The sequence below is a fragment of the Netta rufina genome, assembly GCF_964035555.1.
Source record: "Netta rufina genome assembly, chromosome: 2".
In the NCBI taxonomy this organism is placed as follows: domain Eukaryota; kingdom Metazoa; phylum Chordata; class Aves; order Anseriformes; family Anatidae; genus Netta; species Netta rufina.
Genome location: NC_140124.1, coordinates 113240359 through 113259593, shown reverse-complemented (window position 1 = coordinate 113259593; position 19235 = coordinate 113240359). Strand labels below are relative to the sequence as shown.

The following is a 19235-nucleotide window of genomic DNA, read 5'->3' as shown; positions in this document are numbered from 1 at the left end:
ATAGGTGAGCTTTGGCTGCTTAAGTTTATTGAAATGGATTTGCACTAAGAGCACAGAAGTCTTTTTTTTGTGGGGAAGTGAAATTTAACTTGTGAGTATTTAGGTGATGATTTACCTGGCTCGTGTATTCAAGTGGAGACCTAACATGCTCAACAACCCTATGCTTCAGAAATGTGCTTCAGTGAATCTTCGCTGATTATAAAGCATTTGTGGGTTAGAAAACACTTCTGAAGAACTGAGATTGGTTTTCCTCAGATTTCCTTGGAAATTAAGGCTCAAAACGTTCAAACACTTAAGTTAGTCGACAATACAGACTTATTTTGCAAATGATAATGACATGATAATGTTGTAGGGGGAAGATATCTACATACAAGGTATTAGCTGTAGTCAGTACGCTGGTTAGGAGTTTTTCAATGTACTTCCCTCTCTGTGCTGGATTGGTTATAGATCCACGCCCATACCTTCTAATATGTAAGTTCAGATAGCCCTCAAAATTGAACTTAGCAAAGTTGAACTTAGCAACCTTGTTGTTTTGAGTGAGAACTAAAGCTTGCAGCCCAGCTTCTCAAATTAGGGGCAGTGGGTGGACTGTGCTAAAGTCTGCTTATTTAAATGCTTTTCACAGGCGATAAAGATCAGTAACGAAGCTTGTTTTTAGAGGGGATGAAAATGACTAGTGTGTTTTAACAAGCTGGAGCTTTGCAATTTTATTTTAAATCGTGGTTTGATGTAATCTTGAATGATTGCCTTGGACTTGATTGGCACTAGTCTATAGGATTGCTTCCAACTTCAGTTGCCAGAAAAAATAAGATCTTGGCTTGGCTGAATTCAGGGGGCTGTGAAGTTTGAAGGAGCTTATTAGGAGACTTCCATTCTGCCTGTGATCTCCTGACTGTATGGACAGTCCTACTGTGTACAGGGACTCCAAGAACATCAGTTTTAAATAGAAGAAAGATTCACTTTGCATTAGTCATGGTGGTTCTTCAGTTGTTGTACAACAGTGCTGTGTGCATCCGGAATGAATGGGAAAAACTCCACAGAGTATGTCACACTGTTCATCGTATGTTAGCCAAGTAATCTTGGGTGCATCGAGTTGGACAACCACAGAGAGACTTACTCAGCACGGTTGCTTTCTGCTCATGACAATAAATGCCATTTGGTCTTTGCTGGGTGCATCTGGATTAATGTCAATGTAATGTCAATGCATTCTCTTGTTATAGGAGCAGCTTACTGCCAGTTCATGGACATGTTGTTCCCAGGGTGCATTAGCTTGAAGAAAGTAAAGTTTCAAGCAAAGCTGGAGCATGAATACATTCACAACTTCAAGCTTCTGCAAGCATCGTTTAAAAGAATGAATGTGGATAAGGTAGGAATTCTGTATTTGTATTTCAATCGCTTCAAGCTTCACAAGCTGTATAAGCTGAGTAAAGTCAATAAATAGGGGAAACTAACTTCAAAGCACTTAAGTCCACTTCCAGTTTTGACTGAAACTGGAGTTACAAGTTGTATGTGAAGATGTTCCTGATCTTTCATCATCTGAAAAGGGTATTTGGGCACGAGGGAAGAAATTTGGCATGCTTTGTTAAGATACAAAGTGAAAATTGAGTCCATGTGTCTGCTGAGAAATTGTAGAGCCTAACTCATTATTTCTTAATATCAGAGACCCTTCTGAGAAAATACCATCTGTTGGAAATTCTTTGCCATCATTGAACACCAGAATCTTAATTTGAGATACCGTAAAATTACTGATGACCTGAATTTCTAACAAAATTACTTAGAAATATGCTGATCTTATAAGTATTCCATGTTTCTTGTCCAAAACTGGGTTTAAGGAATTTCAAGTATTCAAGAGCTGGAATGATTTACCCAGTGATTTGGTAGGTTGGCCCGTGCATATGATTCTCTAAAGTTAAGAATGGAGATCTCTTAGAAATGGCTTGTTGTACAACCATAAGGAGTTGGATTTGTGCTTGAGTTTGAACTCACAAATATAAATTACTATGTTGATAAAAATGAATAATGAAAAATCATGTTCTCATATTTAAAGTTTTAATGAGGTGCCTGTGTATCATTTTAGGATTCTGCGCTGACTTTCAGTGTTGCCTTATTCTGAAAAGTAAACAGCCTTTTAGGGAGTCCCTCAAGACTTTCATGAAGCAGAGGAAAACCCTCATTATTTCCTGAAAAGTTGTGGGTGCTTCTATTTACTGAGTGATTTGATAGTGAAGTATCAGAAGGTCCAATAAAGTTGAATACTGTCAATTTTTCTATAGGCAGAAAGCTTGCTCTATTCTGTCAATGGAGCATTAAATATCACAATGGTAACAATGAGAAAAGACATGCAAAATGCTATGTGAATCCTTGTTGGAGTATCGTAGACTTACAAAATGCTTTGCTGTTGGCTTAGCCTAAAAGAAAAAATGAAAATTAAAACAGTTTTAGATACACTTTTTCCATCTGAAAATTGAATGCATTCAAGAGGCATTAATATTTAACCAGGTTCTTTAATCAGCTGTACGGATCAAGCAAAGCAAGGTAGTCAGTCATCCTTCAGCATTGCCTCTGGTACTCCCTGCCCACAACATTTGGGAAGCTTGCGCCTCCTGCAGAGCATTATAGAAGTACCTCCTTACACTCTAACACTGCCACGAGTCACCTCTTGGAGGTTTCATTTCTGTGAAAAAATTTGTAGGGCATTGATATGGAGACATCCCCATAGCCTCTTTTTTCTGCTGAAAGTTTATAGGCATTTTAGTCAACCTTTTCAGGTCAACAAGTTATGCTATGTATAGCTATATATGGAATGGAAAAAAATTACAAGGTTAAAACCTCAGGGTTAATTCATATGATGAACATGTACTGCCAAAATGTAGGTTGGTTTGAATTTCAGCATGTCTTGGAAAAGCTACTGGGCTTTTGTAGTAAAGAGTACAACAGAGCAAGGAACTTTGGAGTTTTTTTGAAGAATTGGTCACTGTTAGTATGCCCAACTGCAGCATATCCATTAAAAAACAGAAATCCCCAGTTAGTTGAGTAGTGCTATTCCAAGGACAGCTTCGTTCACCACAGCTGTCACTGCAGGAAGAAAGGGGTAACTCTGGAAGAGCAGTTTTAAAGGCTTGCATATAGCTCACATATACCATGGAGCTAGTTTAAAGGCTGGGTCTTCATTTTATTTCATTTTTATTTCTTAAGACCCTTGCAATTCCAATGTAATTTGTTCCCATTTAGGAAGAAAATTATGTCAGAGGAATATATGCTGAAAGAGTTAGAAGTTTGGGGTTTTGCTTTTTTTAAAAAAATAATTGTGTGTGTGTTAATTTAAAAATGGCAATGATGTTTTTACTGGAACCTCTATTCTAACTTTCAGGTCATTCCAGTGGAAAAACTGGTCAAAGGGCGCTTCCAAGACAACTTAGATTTCATTCAATGGTTTAAGAAGTTCTTTGATGCTAACTATGATGGAAAGGAATATGATCCCGTGGAAGCTCGACAAGGCCAAGACGCTCTTCCCCCACCAGATCCTGGTGAACAGATCTTTAACCTGCCCAAAAAGTCTCACCATGCAAACTCTCCTACTGCAGGTATTTTGCGTCATAACGAATTCCATTTCTGTCTCTGAAGATGACTATAAACTGTGACGGGTTTTATCTAAATAGTAGTTAGAAATTATTTCCTTATGTGCGCAGGCCAATCATTTTGTGTTGTCATAGGCCTAGCATCTGAGATGGCAGAAGTTAACTTTTCATGGTGCTGTCTGGTCAGGCCCAGTTCTGTCAGCTGTAGGGCCTCCCCTACTGAAGCTCTGATATAAATTTTGTGGACTCTAGTGGTATCTGATGGTGAAGAAAAAGGCTTTTAAGCATCTGATTGCTGCCTGTGGTGTGTGCATGTATATTCAACAAAAGGAAATGGGGGGTGTGCTTTTTCACACCTCCACCCATACAGGAAATTGGAACCGAGCTGATTTTCTTAAATTATTTTTCTTATGTTGTCAAATCCTAAGTGCAGTCTAGAAAGAAAAAAAAATTGATTTGTGCTTTTGCACATGGTTATTGCTCAGGTACACTAGTCCCCTATGTAAGCAACATGGAGCTGTTGCTTATTCTTGAAGATATACCTGTCCTTTCACATTTTGCCTGGTGTTTCTGCAACTAAGCAACTAGGATCTAAACAACTAAGCCTGATCTTCAGTATTTATGTAATACAGGCACTACTGGTCACTAAACAGATGCTGTTTTTCTTGATAACTGAGTTAAATGAACAAGAGAACAGAACTTTTTTTTTTTAAATTAACCACTAAACATGTGGTGCTGGGGTCGGTTGCCTGGAGATATGTAGGTTTGTACACACATAAGCACACATGTATGCACACTTAATTCCTTTATTGATGTGTCCTGGGTTTACCTTATTCGTGCTAACCCAGGCAATAATGATTGACTTTCAGTTGGCATAATTCTGTGACCTGTATTCTCTCATGGGCTCAGATATATACTGGTGCTGGCAACAGGGGCAGGCAACCTCAGTTTTAGACTGGCTTAAGCTTTGGAATCATACACTGATTTCCACATTCTGCTCTGATCATTTCTGACGTCAAAGGTGAGCATATTTGGCCAGCTGCCTTCATCTCCTTAGTGCTCCCAGTAAGTTGAGCACCAAATAGCAGGCCAGTGATGCTCTGAGCTTCTGAAGTTCTGTTTTGTTTTGTTTTTTCACATCTTTGTTTTGCACCATTTTGCATCTAAGCTTTTGAATTTCAGGACTTGGTATGGTATAATTTTCTGTGTGCTGTCTTGAAACAAGTGCTAATACCATGGTGTGGTCCATTTGAGAAACTGGAATTTAGAATACCATTAAACATGGTATTAAAAACCATGTTTAAGTCGTCTTGCCAATGGTCTGTTTCTACCTAAGTCACAAATACGTCATCCAAATTAAAGCTGTGGAGGTGACAATCCTAGAGAAATAGAATTGCTGTTGGAGTGGAAGCAGCCAGTTCATTTGGATGTTGATGCAATGATCTCATGTCCTATTGCTGGTTGTATAAGTGCGTGTCACATGCCTTCTGTATGGAGTAGGACAACTGAGATGATTTCTGTTAAGATTTTATGGTTGTGGAAGTTAGTTGTTTCATGGAAAGTTGCCTTGTTTAAGTATTGATTAAATTATTTAATTATTGTACGGAATTATGGTGGGAAGGACACTAGTGTAGTGGGTTTTTTTTTGAACCAGGGAAGAAGGGTATAGAGTTGCCTGAGGCTAGGTGAAGTAAGAGTTCTATCTTTTATTGCTGCTTGTGTTGAACAGGACTATGTTGGTTATGTGTCAGTCATAGGTTTATCCAATTTCCAGTTGAGCGTGTTTTAATTTCACTGATGTCTTTGTGCCTCACCTCACAACGTCATGTTGCCTGGTTGCTTAAAAGAATGGGAGCCCTTACAGGGTGCCTGTTGGTGTAGGACACTCGGGGAGGAGGGCTGTTCACATCCGCAGGCTTGTGTGTGCCTGAGCTTCTGCTGTTTGGGGTTAAGCTGGTAGGATGTGGTAGCTGAGAAATGCTCATCAAAGAGGTGCTTCTGTACCTCTGTTTTGGGTGTGTGCCTGTACATGCATGTGTGCACTGCAGTGGTTATAGGAACCTTAATGACACTGCCCATATGAGTAAAATAAGCTTAGCCATTTATACTAAAAAGGAAAAAAAAAAAATTCTGAGATCTACAGCAACCAAAGAATTCTCTGCCCCATCTGGAGTTACATCTTCCACGATAATACAATCACAAAGAGGGAATGTATGCCCACGAGTAAGTGCAACATCAGATGGCATAGTTTAAATAGCTATCTGTAACTTTAATGCCGATTTGTTTTGTTACTCCACAACCCTGGGTCTTTGGTGAAATAGCTGAGGTTTAGGGCACAGCTCTACTTCCACCGACTTTGTTGTGGGAGCAGTAAACATTGTGGGCTGCTTGATGCAGCAACCTCTTACACCAATGCTGCAAACGTTTGCCAGCATCAATTGCAGTTTGCCACAGTAGCTTGCCTCTATTTTTGTGTGTTTTCTTTATGCTATTTTTAACATGTGATTTGCTTTACTTCACCGCTGAGGCTTTGAAATTGTAATGAATTTCAAATAATTCACAAAACAAAAAGATGCGGTAGTGCTATAAAATAAAGAAACCAGCAGGTCTTTTAACATAATCCAAAAGTATTTAAACAGCATGCAGCAGACGCACCCACGTGTATGCATCTTCTGTTCAGTCTCAGGAGCAAGTAGGCTTACGGGCAGTCATTCGCATTGTATTTTTGTTTTTGTCACTGACCTTTAAATCCGCCTATTCCAAATTGATGTATGTACATATTTAAGGGAGTAATATATTTAGCTCCTAGTTATTTCACGTGTGTCTCAGATGATTCATACTGTTCCACAGAATAGCTGTTCCAGCGCTCTTTGCCAGAGCTTTGTTTCTGAGTGATTTAGGAGGTGCTAATCTCTTTCATTATTCATAACTGGGGTTCTAGCACTGTCCTTTCGGGGGTGGACTAAGATATATGATTCAGTTTCCAAAAAAGTGGTCAAATCCCTAGAGAGCACTCTGAAAGCTTACCCTAATATGGTAGCTGTAATGAGTTAGTATTATTTGGGGTGTTTTAACCTGACACTAAAGCTTGGCAGACCCGCTGTATCTGGTTGCTGCTTTCTGCACCTGTAGGTGGGTATTTACCTGCAGTCTCTGCAAAAGCCAAGTGTGGTCCAGACTTCATTTTTCAAGATGCTTTTAAAAACAAACCAGAACTGGAGAAGTCTGAAAACACACCCATTCTTGTGCTAATCGCAGAGCACACCTACAGCCGTTTCCCTACCCCTTCCAAAGGCGCCCACACCAAAGTTTTCATCCTTTACGGAGGGGAACCAGCAGCACAGCCCACCCGTGTGGGCTCTCTGCCAGCAGTACCACAGCTGCTTTTGGATATGATGCCATCTGCCAGCCCTGAGCCTTTAGGTCTCCTACAGCTCCTGCTTTTCTCTAGCACAGTGGTAAACAGACTACAGATGTAGAGTCACAATTATTGTAAGGGATTAAAATGTTCGTGCCCAGTTGTTTGTGCCGGTTCTAATCCTTCCTGTAAGGGGGGGGAAAAAAAGAGAGGAGGCAGAAAAGCTTCATCTGATCAAATTGAAAATTTTGATCCGGTGGTCAGGATTTTAGCTAATGGCTTATGTAAGCCTTCCTCTGTATCGGAGCCAATCTCCACACGGCACTGCTTTTTGCAGGGTATGGAGTGTCAAAAATATGTGGGTAAAAGACAGCTCAATAAAATTAATTATTTACATACCAGCTAAAAATGTGAGAGGTTCTTAGATCTGAAGGCTGCTCGTCTTCTTATTCTGAAATATTCTGTGAGAGCAGGATGACTAAAGCAGAGCTGGAAAATACTGGCGGATCACATGAGAGCTAAAAATAATCGTGCTATGACAGGGAAAATAACCAGGGCAGAATGAACTGTTTGTACACGGATGCTATATATATACGTGTGTGTGTGTACGCCATCGAAGAGCCAGTTACGCAAGAAAAATGCCCATGTCCTTTAGGGAAATGGTACACCCTGTAGCGGCAGAAGTGCTGCGAATTAATTTTGAGGGGTAAAAATATTCAACAAAACCAGTCTTTATTGTAGCAGTTGGTGATATAATTAAGCATCCCGGGGGACTAGAGAGCTCATTCCAATGCATTTTTTTTTTTGCTTTCCACCAAAACCTGCTGCTTTTTCCCCAAATTGCAGGCAGTTGGTAACCCCTGTCGGTTATGGTGTGTTGCTCCAGAGCTATGTGGTAGAGCTTGAAGATAGGAAGAGCTGCGAGGTGACAAATTTTAAATGCTTTTATGTCTAGTTCATGTGAGGCCAAAGAAGTGTGCAGCCCCGCAGGAACGGCACGTGTGAGGTGGGGGGGAAAATGGCTCAGCCTTCATACAGATGCACTCCCTCTATGCACATCAGGAGAATTTAATTTTAAAACTCACTGAGACAGAGTTCAGACCACATAGCAACCCTGCTTGTAGTGCAGGAGCAAAGGGGCTTTTTTTTTTTTTAATGAGACAACACTGTTTGAAAAACAGTGGTGAAAATTGCCATCTTACAACTAAGCGTATTATGGGCACCTTACTTAAATCTTGCTTAATTTTTTGCTCGATCTTTCGTATTTCAATGTACTTTGAATATTTTTTCAGATTTTTGTTTTCCTTTTGGGATGGCTAAGTAGATAGTTGCAGAATTTCGTAATTCTTAGGGTTGTGGTGTTTTGTTTGTTGTTTTTATTGGATCACTTCAAATTTTAAAACGTTTTCTTCTGTTAGGCCTATGTGGAGTGGTTTCATTCACTGAAGATGAAGGCTTGCATGCTTGAAGATTTTTCTAGAGAAAATAGGGGTTTCAGTTAACAGGAATTAATGTTGGCCATTTAAATTTTGATTATTTTAAATCTAAAGAGAAGTCATCATTTTATGATGGGGAGAAGGCTGTTGTTGGTTCCTGTCTATCAAGTCATCTCCTATTAAAGATGAACTGAGGCTGTCATGCCACAAACAAAACTTTTTCATCTGACAAGTAGACTCCATTGTATATTCTCGTTTGGGTGGCTCGGTTGAAATTTTTTGGTTGGTGTTTCATGTTCAGGTATTATTACAAACGTCTCTTTGCCAGCTCTCTGGCAGCACTGCTGAGCAGAGCTCATCTGACTGCTGGAGCCAGCAGTGATGGACGTGTGAGGAGCTGAGGAGAGAGGGGTCCTGCCAGCCCCGAGGGAAGACAGTACCACAGAACAGCCGGGTTGCTGCTTGTTGGGATGCTGCAAGTTGTCAGATTTTGTCCGAGGTCGTTTCATTCCCATTAAGCATCAGTTGTCATCACTAGTGCCACCAAGCATCCCTAAATTGAACAGCTTCTTGCATCCCAACGTAGCTGTAACAATAAGCATGCGGGAGTATTAATTTGCTTACTGTTCTCACTCGTTTGTTTTAAGTGATTTGAGACTTGGGTTGGTGAATAAATTGCTAGCTCTGTGGCCTCGTGGTGGGTTTGTTTATTCTTCTGCGGCATGAGTCAGGAATATTCGCTTTCTGAAGTTTTTCAACTTGAAATTAATAAAATTTCAAAATTTTTAATTGGAATGATGCACTGCAAGTGGTTCCCAAATTCCCCTGAAGCAATAGCTGTGAGGGCTCAGCCAGGCCTTGCTTGCTCAGGGCTACTATTGCACTCCACATTGTCCTCACACTTCCACACTGCAGTCATTCCTGTGTTTTCCTGCAATTTTACCTAAACATTTAACAGAGCACTAATTGCTCATAGAGCTTTAAGGAAAATCTGTCTTTAAACATTAAATAGGTCTCGTCTGCAAGACCGCTCTCGGGATGTAAAGCGACCTGGCATCCGAAGCCTGGCTCTGTTGTACCCAAAACATACACAGTGCCAACACGTACTGCTTCATATTTCGGAAGTGCACATCTGCCTGTAAAGCTTGTGTTTAGTGAAAAGAATAATAAAGCTGGAGCTGTGGGGATATATTTAATTAAGATTAAGCTGACTTGTAATTGTTTCTGGAGCCCCACAGATAGAAAACTCTAATGTATTTCAAAATCAGTTCATCTCGCTTATTTCAGTACAAGAACAAAATATCTTCTCTTTAGTAATTTGTATTTAGAAGCAGTCAGTGCTAAAGTGAACTTTTCTCATCTCTGCTAGTGTTACATGGGCAGGTACAAAAAGTTAGAAGTTTTCATGGAAGGATGGAGGCTGGAAGGGACCTCTGGAGGTCTCCTGCTCCAACCCCCTGCTCAGGCAGGGCCACCCAGAGCAGGGTGCCCACATCCACGCAGCTTTTGAAGATCTCCAAGGAGAAGACCTTACAACCTCTTTGGGCAACTTGTGCCAGTGCTCCATCACCCGCATAGGAAAGGATTCTTTTCTGAAGTTTAAATACAATTTATCACGTTTCAAGTTGCAACTCCTGCCTCTTTTCCTCTGACTGGGCACCGCTGAAAAGTGCCCAACTTCATGTCCAACTTGGTGTCCACCCCCAAGTCCTTTTCTGCCGTGCTGCTTTCTGTGCAGCTGATCTCCTGTGTTCTGGGGACTGGCGTCTCTCCTCTCAGCGCAGGACTCTGCACTTCTCTTTGGACATCTACAGTACATGCGGAAACAAATCCGTAATAGGTAACATTTATAGCACTGATTAAGATGCAGTTCTCTGAGTTCAGTGAAAAGAGCTGATAAGAGTGTATTTTGTATATAAGATTTTAGCATAAAACACTGTGCTTTCTCAGAATATGGAAACAGGACTTCATGGACTGCTGTCCAAGCAAAACAAATAAACCTACTTTTTATGATGCGGGTCATGTGGGATGCCTGAAAAGTCTTACTAAACATAACTACCAGTATAAATGATTTTTTTGGAGATGAACAATAAATATTTTCATGGAAGATGTAATATTGAAGAGAATTTGAACTGTTTGTATTATGTAGCACCTATGAACAACAAATTAGGAGTTCTTCTATGCCTGCACTAATTGACTGCAAAGTCATTGTGGCGCTTAATAGCAAAGTTATTAATGTCTATTATGATCTTTCATCTCCATTTAGATATCTGGCTGTCTCAAGCACTTCGCAGTACTCTACAAACCAGCATCCTTTAATTTCTTTATGAAATCAAGCTTCTGTTACAAATGGGAGGGTTGTCTCTGAGCTGAATGCAAAAACAATGTTTTAGAATAAATGTGCATTAAAGCTTTTTTTTTTTTTTTTTAAATTAGAAAACCCAAGGCATTCTGTTGCAATTAAGTTCTGTCCAGCTGTTGCTGATACTGTCTGAAATGCTCAGATCATATAGCTGGTTTATAAGTGTGTTCCTGAAGTTAGAATACGTGTTGATTTAACAGCTAATCCTGAGCAGCACAGCAAAAGTCAATTTCTTTTCATTTGTTGGGACTTTATAAAGCTTAGTAGCATTTCACTGTAGAAATTCAGAAGGCTTTGTGGCTTCCAAAGGAAGGCAGAACACAGTGCTGTGTATTTGGTACTTTCCAGTCCTCTCTGTCCACAGATGGTGGTGGTGTGAGATTGTTCGGTGTGCTCTGGGAGGGTGCCTCAGCTGCAAACCACAATACCTGAGGAGTCAATGTCTGTGCTTGTGCTGTCCTTAACTCTCTCTGCAGGTCAAAAAAGTGATGTGTGCCTAATGATTTGGCTTGTTGTGATCAGTGCCATAGCCTACAAAGACTGAGCTCGCTTGTGGGGTGGTTGAGCAGGAGAGGGAACGCCGTGCAGCAGCTGCACAGCCTGCCTTGCTCAGGGCATGAGCTATAACCCTGAGGGGAAACTGTGAGAAGCTGCTAGGTCTGGGGGTGCTGCCCTTGGAAAAAGCTAGGCAGCATGTCCTCCACTTCTGTGAGGGTACTTGAAGAGGAAGTCTGGTTCTGCCATTGAAAAAGAAGGGTAGTTGGTAGAGGAGTAGGCCAAGGTCTCACATCTGAAAGTCCATAGCTTGTTTTATAGCATTTAAGTTTCAGCTCACGTCCCAGACTGCATTCTACAGCTGTAGGAAGCAATAAGAAATGGGGGAATTGAGTTGAACGTGATAGCAGGGAGTGAAGTCTTTTAACAATACTGCTAGAGTGCTACAGTCCAAGTGATAATTTCATGCATATTTTCATTCATGCATGTGTTTCTCTTGCATATTTCAACACCTATTTTCTTCTAGTTATCTGCTAACCCAAATAAATGTAATCTTCCTGGCTTTGAAAGCACCTTAACAATCCCATTCTGAAGTAGCTGACTTTTAGTTAGTCAAAATATCAACCCAACCTGGAAAAAGCATAATGAAAGCAGACTAATTTTTTTCTTAGATTGCCCACAGAAATAAATAGCAGCAAAAGATCTTGGCGTTTTCAGTGGTCTCCCATAAGTGATTTATTCTTTGCTGGTCTGTGTGATGGTTTTAAAAAAAAATCTTCAGGCACATAGACTATGTTGAATTTTCCCAACTTTAGTGAGTCTGTGTACTGGTATCTGAAATCTTCTGGAGGTGAGTTTAAACAACTATTACTGCTGTTCTTTCCCGTCATTTTTCAGCTCCTCCAAGGGATCATTGTACTCAAGCCTAGGTCAGTAAGACAGCAGGACCTGTATGCCTTGGTCGTATGGGCAGTCTCCAAGTCTTCTTCCCCACCGCCTTCCTCCCTTTCCCTTTCCTTGTGCTTTCATGCCGGTGGTGCATTTGTAGAACATCGTTACCAACACATTGCTCCATTAAAACGTTGTCTGAAATGGGAGATGTGTTGTGAAAATGACAAAGCGGAGCAATCTGAAGTGTGTCCTCCTCCTTCGGTTCAGGGGAGCAGCTGGCCATCAGATTTAGGTTAAATATTAGGAATAAATTCCTTACTGTGAGGGTGGTGATGCCCTGGCACAGGCTGCCCAGAGAAGCTGTGGATGCCCCATCCCTGGAGGTGTTCAAGGCCAGGCTGGATGGGGCTTTGGGCAACATGGTCTGGGGGGAGGTGTCCCTGCCCATGGCAGGGGGTTGGGCTGGATGGTCTGTAAGGTCCCTTCCAACCCAAAGCATTCTGTGATGAACTGCAAGCTCAGAGCTCAGCTGGCATTTGGGCACTTACTGGATTTGGTCTTGCTCTTGGCTTCAGAGCCAAGAAAAGCTGATAGTGGAGGAAGGCTATGGAGCCCAGAGCACATCTGTACAAGTGTTTTTTCTTCTTTAGAAGACCCATTGGTGGGGTGGGGAGCCAGCTGAGGCTCCCATGATGAGGCTCTCCAAAGCCTGTCTCACCAACATTTCTCTGACGGGGCATTTGTGCACCACTGGTGCCGCGAGGAGTGCCTGTATGTACTTAGTAGCTGCTGGTCTTGCTGGTGAAGGCATTTCCCTGTGCTCAGTCAGGTCTGCAGTGCAAGTAATTGGAGACAAATAGCGAAACCTAAGCAGATCAGCACAGATCGCTTGGTGTCTATGGCAACAGCGAGTTCACCGGTGGATTGAGTTCTGCCCGCGCTGTCTGAATCTCAATGCCTCTTCTCTGTGACGGGCTGCTGTGAAAATGAGGGAAGCACGCAGGCGGTGTAGCTGACTTTATTTCAAGTCTGTCTTTCTCCAGGGGGATTGCGGATAGATACGTACAGTAAATATTGGGCTGGGGGAATTGTCTCTTAATGGGATCTTTTTTTTTTTTTTTTTTTAAAGAACTGAAAGCTGCCGACAGCTAAGGGACCTTTATACCCCTAATCTGATTTTTATTTATTTTACTTTTGGAGTCGCTTCACTCTGAGTAGTAAGGTCAAAGTAAAACTGCTGGGAAATCTAGTTTTTCCTTTCCTAAGGTAGAACACTGGAACTTTTTCCACTGTATTCTTGAAGTAATTGTGTGAATGGCTGTCTGTAAATACGCTTAGTTCAGTATCAGGTTAATAAGAGTGTATTTATCCCAGGGATAAGTCTTGATCATTGTTATTTATTGTACCTTTTAGGTGCTGCTAAATCCAGTCCAGCTTCTAAACCAGGATCAACACCTTCTCGCCCATCTTCAGCAAAAAAAGCTGCACCAAGCAGCTCAGCATCCAAATCAGATAAAGATTTGGAAACTCAAGTCATACAGCTCAGCGAACAGGTAAATTTGTTTTAGGCGTGAAATTAGATGCATTTATTGCCACAGACAGGCATGAAATCTAATATTGCCCTCTGCTGAATGATATCCTCCAGAATTATGAAGGGACAAAAGATTGAAATAGCTCAGCTGGGAAGAAAAAAGATTTATTGTTTAAAATGTCATTTAATAGAGACGACTGGTGTTGTGCCAGTAATTCTAAAAGGAGATCTTAGGAGTGGCAGGTAAGTCTTACTGAAGTATGAGAGCTTTATTACAGATAATTGTATTAATTAGGTTTTGGGATATAGCTTTTTTTCAATTGTATAGGAAAAATCTCGATACTGTCTTTGTTGTGTGCTACAAATTTGAAATAAATCACTTTAATGTGTTGTGGAGAAGACAAGCCTGTTTGTAATATCAAGGTGTTAGAGAATTGCAGCTGAACTGAGACTAGCTCATTGCACTCTGCTTTCTGGAATGAAAGATTTCAGAAGGTAATATGCCATTTTTAATTTAAAAATGGAAACTACCTTTGTGAAAATACCTAGTTACGAATAATAATCTGCAATATAATTAAGAAAATTTCAGAATTTCTTCAGTGTTGTGAAGGTAAAGCCTTAATTTTCATTTATGCTATTTGTGGTCTGACATCACTCTGTCATTCTTGGACATTCAAGAGTGTCTGCACTGGACATAAAGAAATACCTGAATCTGGCTTAAATCTGTGCTGTCAAGGATGGTGTCAAGGCCACTAGTATAAATGAGACCTCATTCCTGTATTTGCCCTAGATGGAGGAAAATAGAAAGGAAAAGATTCATATTTTAGAGCAAGAGCTGCCCAGCAGCTGCATACAGGAAGAAGTCAAGAGAAGAGAATTATACTTGAGAAGATCAAGTATAATTTTCCACAATTAAGGGCATTTCAGTTTCAGGCTCTCATTGACCTGACCAGCACAGATTTCAGTTTGTTTGGGCACTAACTGCAAGTTCTTGGTTACTGTTATGTGCTTAAAGTGGTGACGGATAGCCACATCCCAAACATGATGTACTGCCTTCAGTGTCTAATTCTGAGCAACAGCAAGCTTCCAGCTGGGTGTTCAGTTGTTGCTTGCTGTAACAGAGATGTTTGATATGTTGTACAAGGAATGGGTATATATATTTCTGATGGATTTTTCTATCATTGTAAGTAGAGTTCAAATATCACTTAAATGTGGTTTAAATCCATGACATTTGCACTTAGAAGTCAGAATGTGTTCACTTCAGCAAAAAGTCAGTTGGGGTCTTAGCAAGATAAAAATATTTGATCTTTACTAAAATACAAACAGGCAGTCACTATCACATCCACTGCTAATGTATTCCTAGCAACTTCTGCGTGTGAAAACCTTGAGCTTTATATACAAATCACCCTGAGGAAAACTGATGATTTTCCCCATCACCAAGGAGAAATTTTGAAGATTTGGAAAGTTGGCATTTTAAAAGCTAGTTTTTTAAGAGACCTTTTCTAGGTGGAATGGTCTAGGAAGCTTTTTTTTTTTTTGAATGCTGGCAGCATTTGGTATCTCATTTTCTATTAATGATTACTTGTGCACCCCAGGCACATAACAAAGGCCAAACAAAGCTATGGTGCAAGCAGCTTTGAGCCAGGTGTTTTTGATCTTCTATCTGAATATGCTGGAAGAGCCAAATTGCTCATTTTTCCCCACTCTCCAGCAACCACGGGAAGTATGGGCAGGAGCCATTTATACTCCTTTGCTGTCTTGATTATTAGTAAAAGTTGTTAAATGGCATCTGTCAATATCATATTCTTATGTGGTTGTAACAGGCTTTTTTTCAGCCCTTTCATGAATGGCAGCTAAGGGAGATTCAGACATCCAAACTTATGTGCAACTTGTAGTGGAAAGTTTTAAGTAGTGGGGATGGCCATGTACTAGATTTTACCATAGGGTTGCTTAATGAGCTATTTGCAATAATTGTAAGCCATCCGTAACATTTGCTGGTTTAATGGCCCCCAACAATCTTAAAGTTTCTCTTAAAATGGTCATAGCTATTGCCCTGGTCTGTGCTAGTAAATTAAACACTTCCAAGGCATGTCGCTGTGCACTGGAACTTGATTATCCATAACATTAAAATGGTAAAGTGGTCCCTGCTGTGCTTTTGGTCTGTGCCAACTAACACTCTCCCAAAGGGTTTCTCAGTGCAGCTGAGGCAAAAACACAGACCAGGAACCATTACATGTGGAGAAAGGACCTTTCAGTATGGAGAGTAGTCCCAGGAAAAGTTAACCGGATACTAGTGTAGACTTAATTGCTGAAAACAGTATCATATTAGCAGCATATTTACAGTAGGTACTTAATTTTCAGTCTGAATGTTCAGAACATTGTACTTAATTAACTGTGTGCATATATGCATAGATTAATGATTCTGTTCCTTAAAAATGGAGCGAGTGTGATACAATGAAAATAAGAGTGCCTTCATAGTAAATGGGTCAGAAGGTAAGACTGCACTCGTAACTGCAAATGTTTCAACTGAAGTTCGTTGTTTTTCCAAGCTCTAGCTTGCACAGAGCAGGAGATCTGGAAGCAGTTCAGTTCTTGTTCTGTCTGGATGCAGGAGCTGCTCCCAAGGAATATGTTGCTGCAGATCCAGAGGACACGTCTTAAACATGAGGAAGACCTCACATTTAAGTAGGATACACAAATAGACCAAATTATTGTAAACTTTAGTTCCATTTTGCTATTTATACTTCCTGTGACTAGATAGTTAATCTTAAGGTGACTGGTCACTGTGTCAAACATAGTCTTCCTTTGACAGTTTGAATCTGGGGTGTCAAACCCAGGCAGCTGCTAAGGAACAGGTTAGTGTGTGAATGAGATGCTCTGAGATCCTGCCCTGGCAACAGGTCAGGTCTGCTGTCTGACACCTCTGAGAGTGCAATCAAAGGTCAGAAAAAGGCACCGCTAGCTCAGCACTTACGGAAAAATGAACTGATAGGGTTTAGTAGGCTGTCAAAGCATTACTTGAACTTTGATGTTTTAACTGGTGAAGGGAACAAATTAGCTTGCAGTAGAACTGGCAACACAAACTTTGTATTAAACTGTGTCAGTTCACTCAAGTCTCATCTGATGCAAGTTAATTTTATTTAGCATATTTTCCTTAGAAAACATTTTGTATAATTGCAGGCCTTAAAATGTGGATGCTAATTCAGCAGTAATTTGGACATGGTTGAGCTCAGCATGTTTACTGTAGGCAGCTTCATCCCTGATTATTTCTGTTGGTTGATACGCTTCAGTCTTCTGAACTTGAGAGCCACTTAGGCTACACTGATCATGTATACCCTGTTGTACAGTAATTTATGCTTGGTGCCCACAAAATTCTTCTCCTTTAAGCTTATATGTGTGTAAATGTATATGTACGTATAAAAATGTATTGCAATATGTGTCATGGTTTATATGAAGCTTAATCTTTAATAACTGGGTTGCCCACAAATGATTTGCAGCAGCATAGAATCACAGAACAGCTTGGGTTGGAAGGGACCTTAAAGATCACCTGGTTCCAACCCCCCTGCCATGGGCAGGGACACCTCCCACCAGACCAGGTTGCCCAGGGCCTTGTCCAAACTGGTCTTGAACACCTCCAGGGATGGGGCATCCACAGCTGCTCTGGGCAGCCTGTGCCAGTGCCTTGTGATCGTCCAAGTGGAGCATTTCCTCCTAACACCTAATCTAAATCTACCTTTTTTTTTGTGTTGTTTAAAACTGTTGCCCCTTGTCCCGTCATTATCAGACGGAACAAAAGGTTGCTCTCCATCTTTATTATAATCCACCTTTAGGTACTGAAAGGCTGCAATGAGGTCACCTCAGAGCCTTCTCTTCTCCAGGCTGAACACCCCCAACTCTCTCAGCCTTTCTCCATAGGAGAGGTGCTCCACCCTCTCATCTTCATGGCCCTCCTCTGGACCCACTCTAACAGCCCCACATCCTTCTTGTGCTGGGGGCCCCAGCCCTGGACGCAGCACTCCAGGTGGGGCCTCACAAGGGCAGAGCAGAGGGGCACAATCACCTCCCTCGCCCTGCTGGCCTCTGTTGGTGCAGCCCAGGACCCAGTTGGCCTTCTAGGCTGCAAGCACATGCTGCTGGCTCGTGTTGAGCTTTTCATCCACCTGAACCCCCAAGTCTCTCTCTGCAGGGCTGCTCTCAGTGAGTTCTTCTCCCAGTCTGTGCTCACATCTGGGATTGCCCTGCCCCTGGTGCAGCACCTTGCACTTGGACTTGTTGAACCTCATGAGGTTCACATGGGCCCACTTTTCTAGCTTGTCCAGATCCCCTTTTCTAGCTTTTTCATCCCTTTGGATGGCATCCCTTGCTTCTCATGTATCAACTGCACCACTCAGCTTGTTGTCATCTGCAAACTTGCTGAGGATGCACTCGATTCCACTGTCTGTTGTTGATAAACATATTGAAGAGCAGTGGTCCTGAGAAAAATCCATGAGGTACAACCACTCATCACCGGCCTCTACCTGGATATAGACCTATTGACCACCACTCTCTGGGAGTGGCCTTCAAGCCAACTCCTTATCCACCAAATAGTCTACCATTTAAATCTGTTTATCCAATTTGGAGGTCAAGATATCATGTGAGACCGTGTCAAAGGCCGTACAGAATTCCAGGTAGATGACATTGGTCAGTCTTCCCTTGTCAACTGATGCAGTCAGTCCATCACAGAAAGTCACCAGAATGCTCAGGCACAATTTACCCGTGGTGAAGCCACACTGGCTGTCTTGGATCACCTCCTTGTCTTGCATGTGCCTTGACACTGCTTCCAGAAGGATCTATTCCATGATTTTCCCAGGCACAGAGGTGGGGCTCACTGGTCTGTAGTTCCCTAGGCCCTCCTTCCTACACTTTTTAGAAAGGGGAGTGATGTTTCTCTTTTTCTAGTCACGGGAACCTCACCTGACTGCCAGGACTTTTCAAATACAATGGAGAGAGGCTTGGTAACTGGATCAGCCAATTCCTTCAGTACCCTGGGATGCATGTTATCAGGCCCCATAGACTTACAGCTGTTCAGTTTCATCAGGTGATCTCGAACCTGCTCTTTGCTTACAGTGCGTGGGACTTTGCTCCCCCAGCCCTCACCTACAGGTTCAGGACAATGAGAGACATGGGAAGCCTGACTGTCAGTGAAGACTGAGGCAAAGAAGTTGTTGAGTACCTCAGCCTTCTCTATATCTGTCATTACCAGTTCACCCTTTACATGCATCAGAAGGGGCACACTCTCCTTGGCCCTTCTTTTCTGAGCAATGTTCCTATAGAATCCCTCCCTGTTACTGGCATCCCTTGCCAAGCTCAGTTCCATCTGTGCCTTGGCTTTCCTGATCCCATCCCTGTACATCCACACAGCATCCCTGTGCTCTTCCCAGGCCATGTGTCCCTGCTTCCACTGCCAGTGCATTTCCTTCTTGCTCCTCAGTCCGACCAGAAGGGCCTTGCTCAGCCATGTCGGTTTCCTGCCTTGCCTGCTGGTTATGTTATACATGAGGGTGGAGAGCTCTTGTGCTATAACACCAAGTGTTCTTAAAGAGTT

At 41.7% G+C, this 19235-nt stretch overlaps 1 protein-coding gene across 3 annotated transcripts in view; it reads left to right on the top strand.

The window, feature by feature from the left end:
* Window positions 1-19235, top strand: part of MAPRE2 (microtubule associated protein RP/EB family member 2) — a 57423-nt gene that overhangs the window by 28773 nt on the left and 9415 nt on the right. For all 3 annotated transcript variants that reach the window (XM_084282408.1, XM_084282406.1, XM_084282407.1), the window contains 3 exons: window positions 1221-1366; window positions 3371-3584; window positions 13534-13673. In XM_084282408.1, coding sequence (XP_084138534.1) covers window positions 1221-1366; window positions 3371-3584; window positions 13534-13673 — 500 coding nt within the window. The remainder of the gene's footprint in view (window positions 1-1220; window positions 1367-3370; window positions 3585-13533; window positions 13674-19235) is intronic.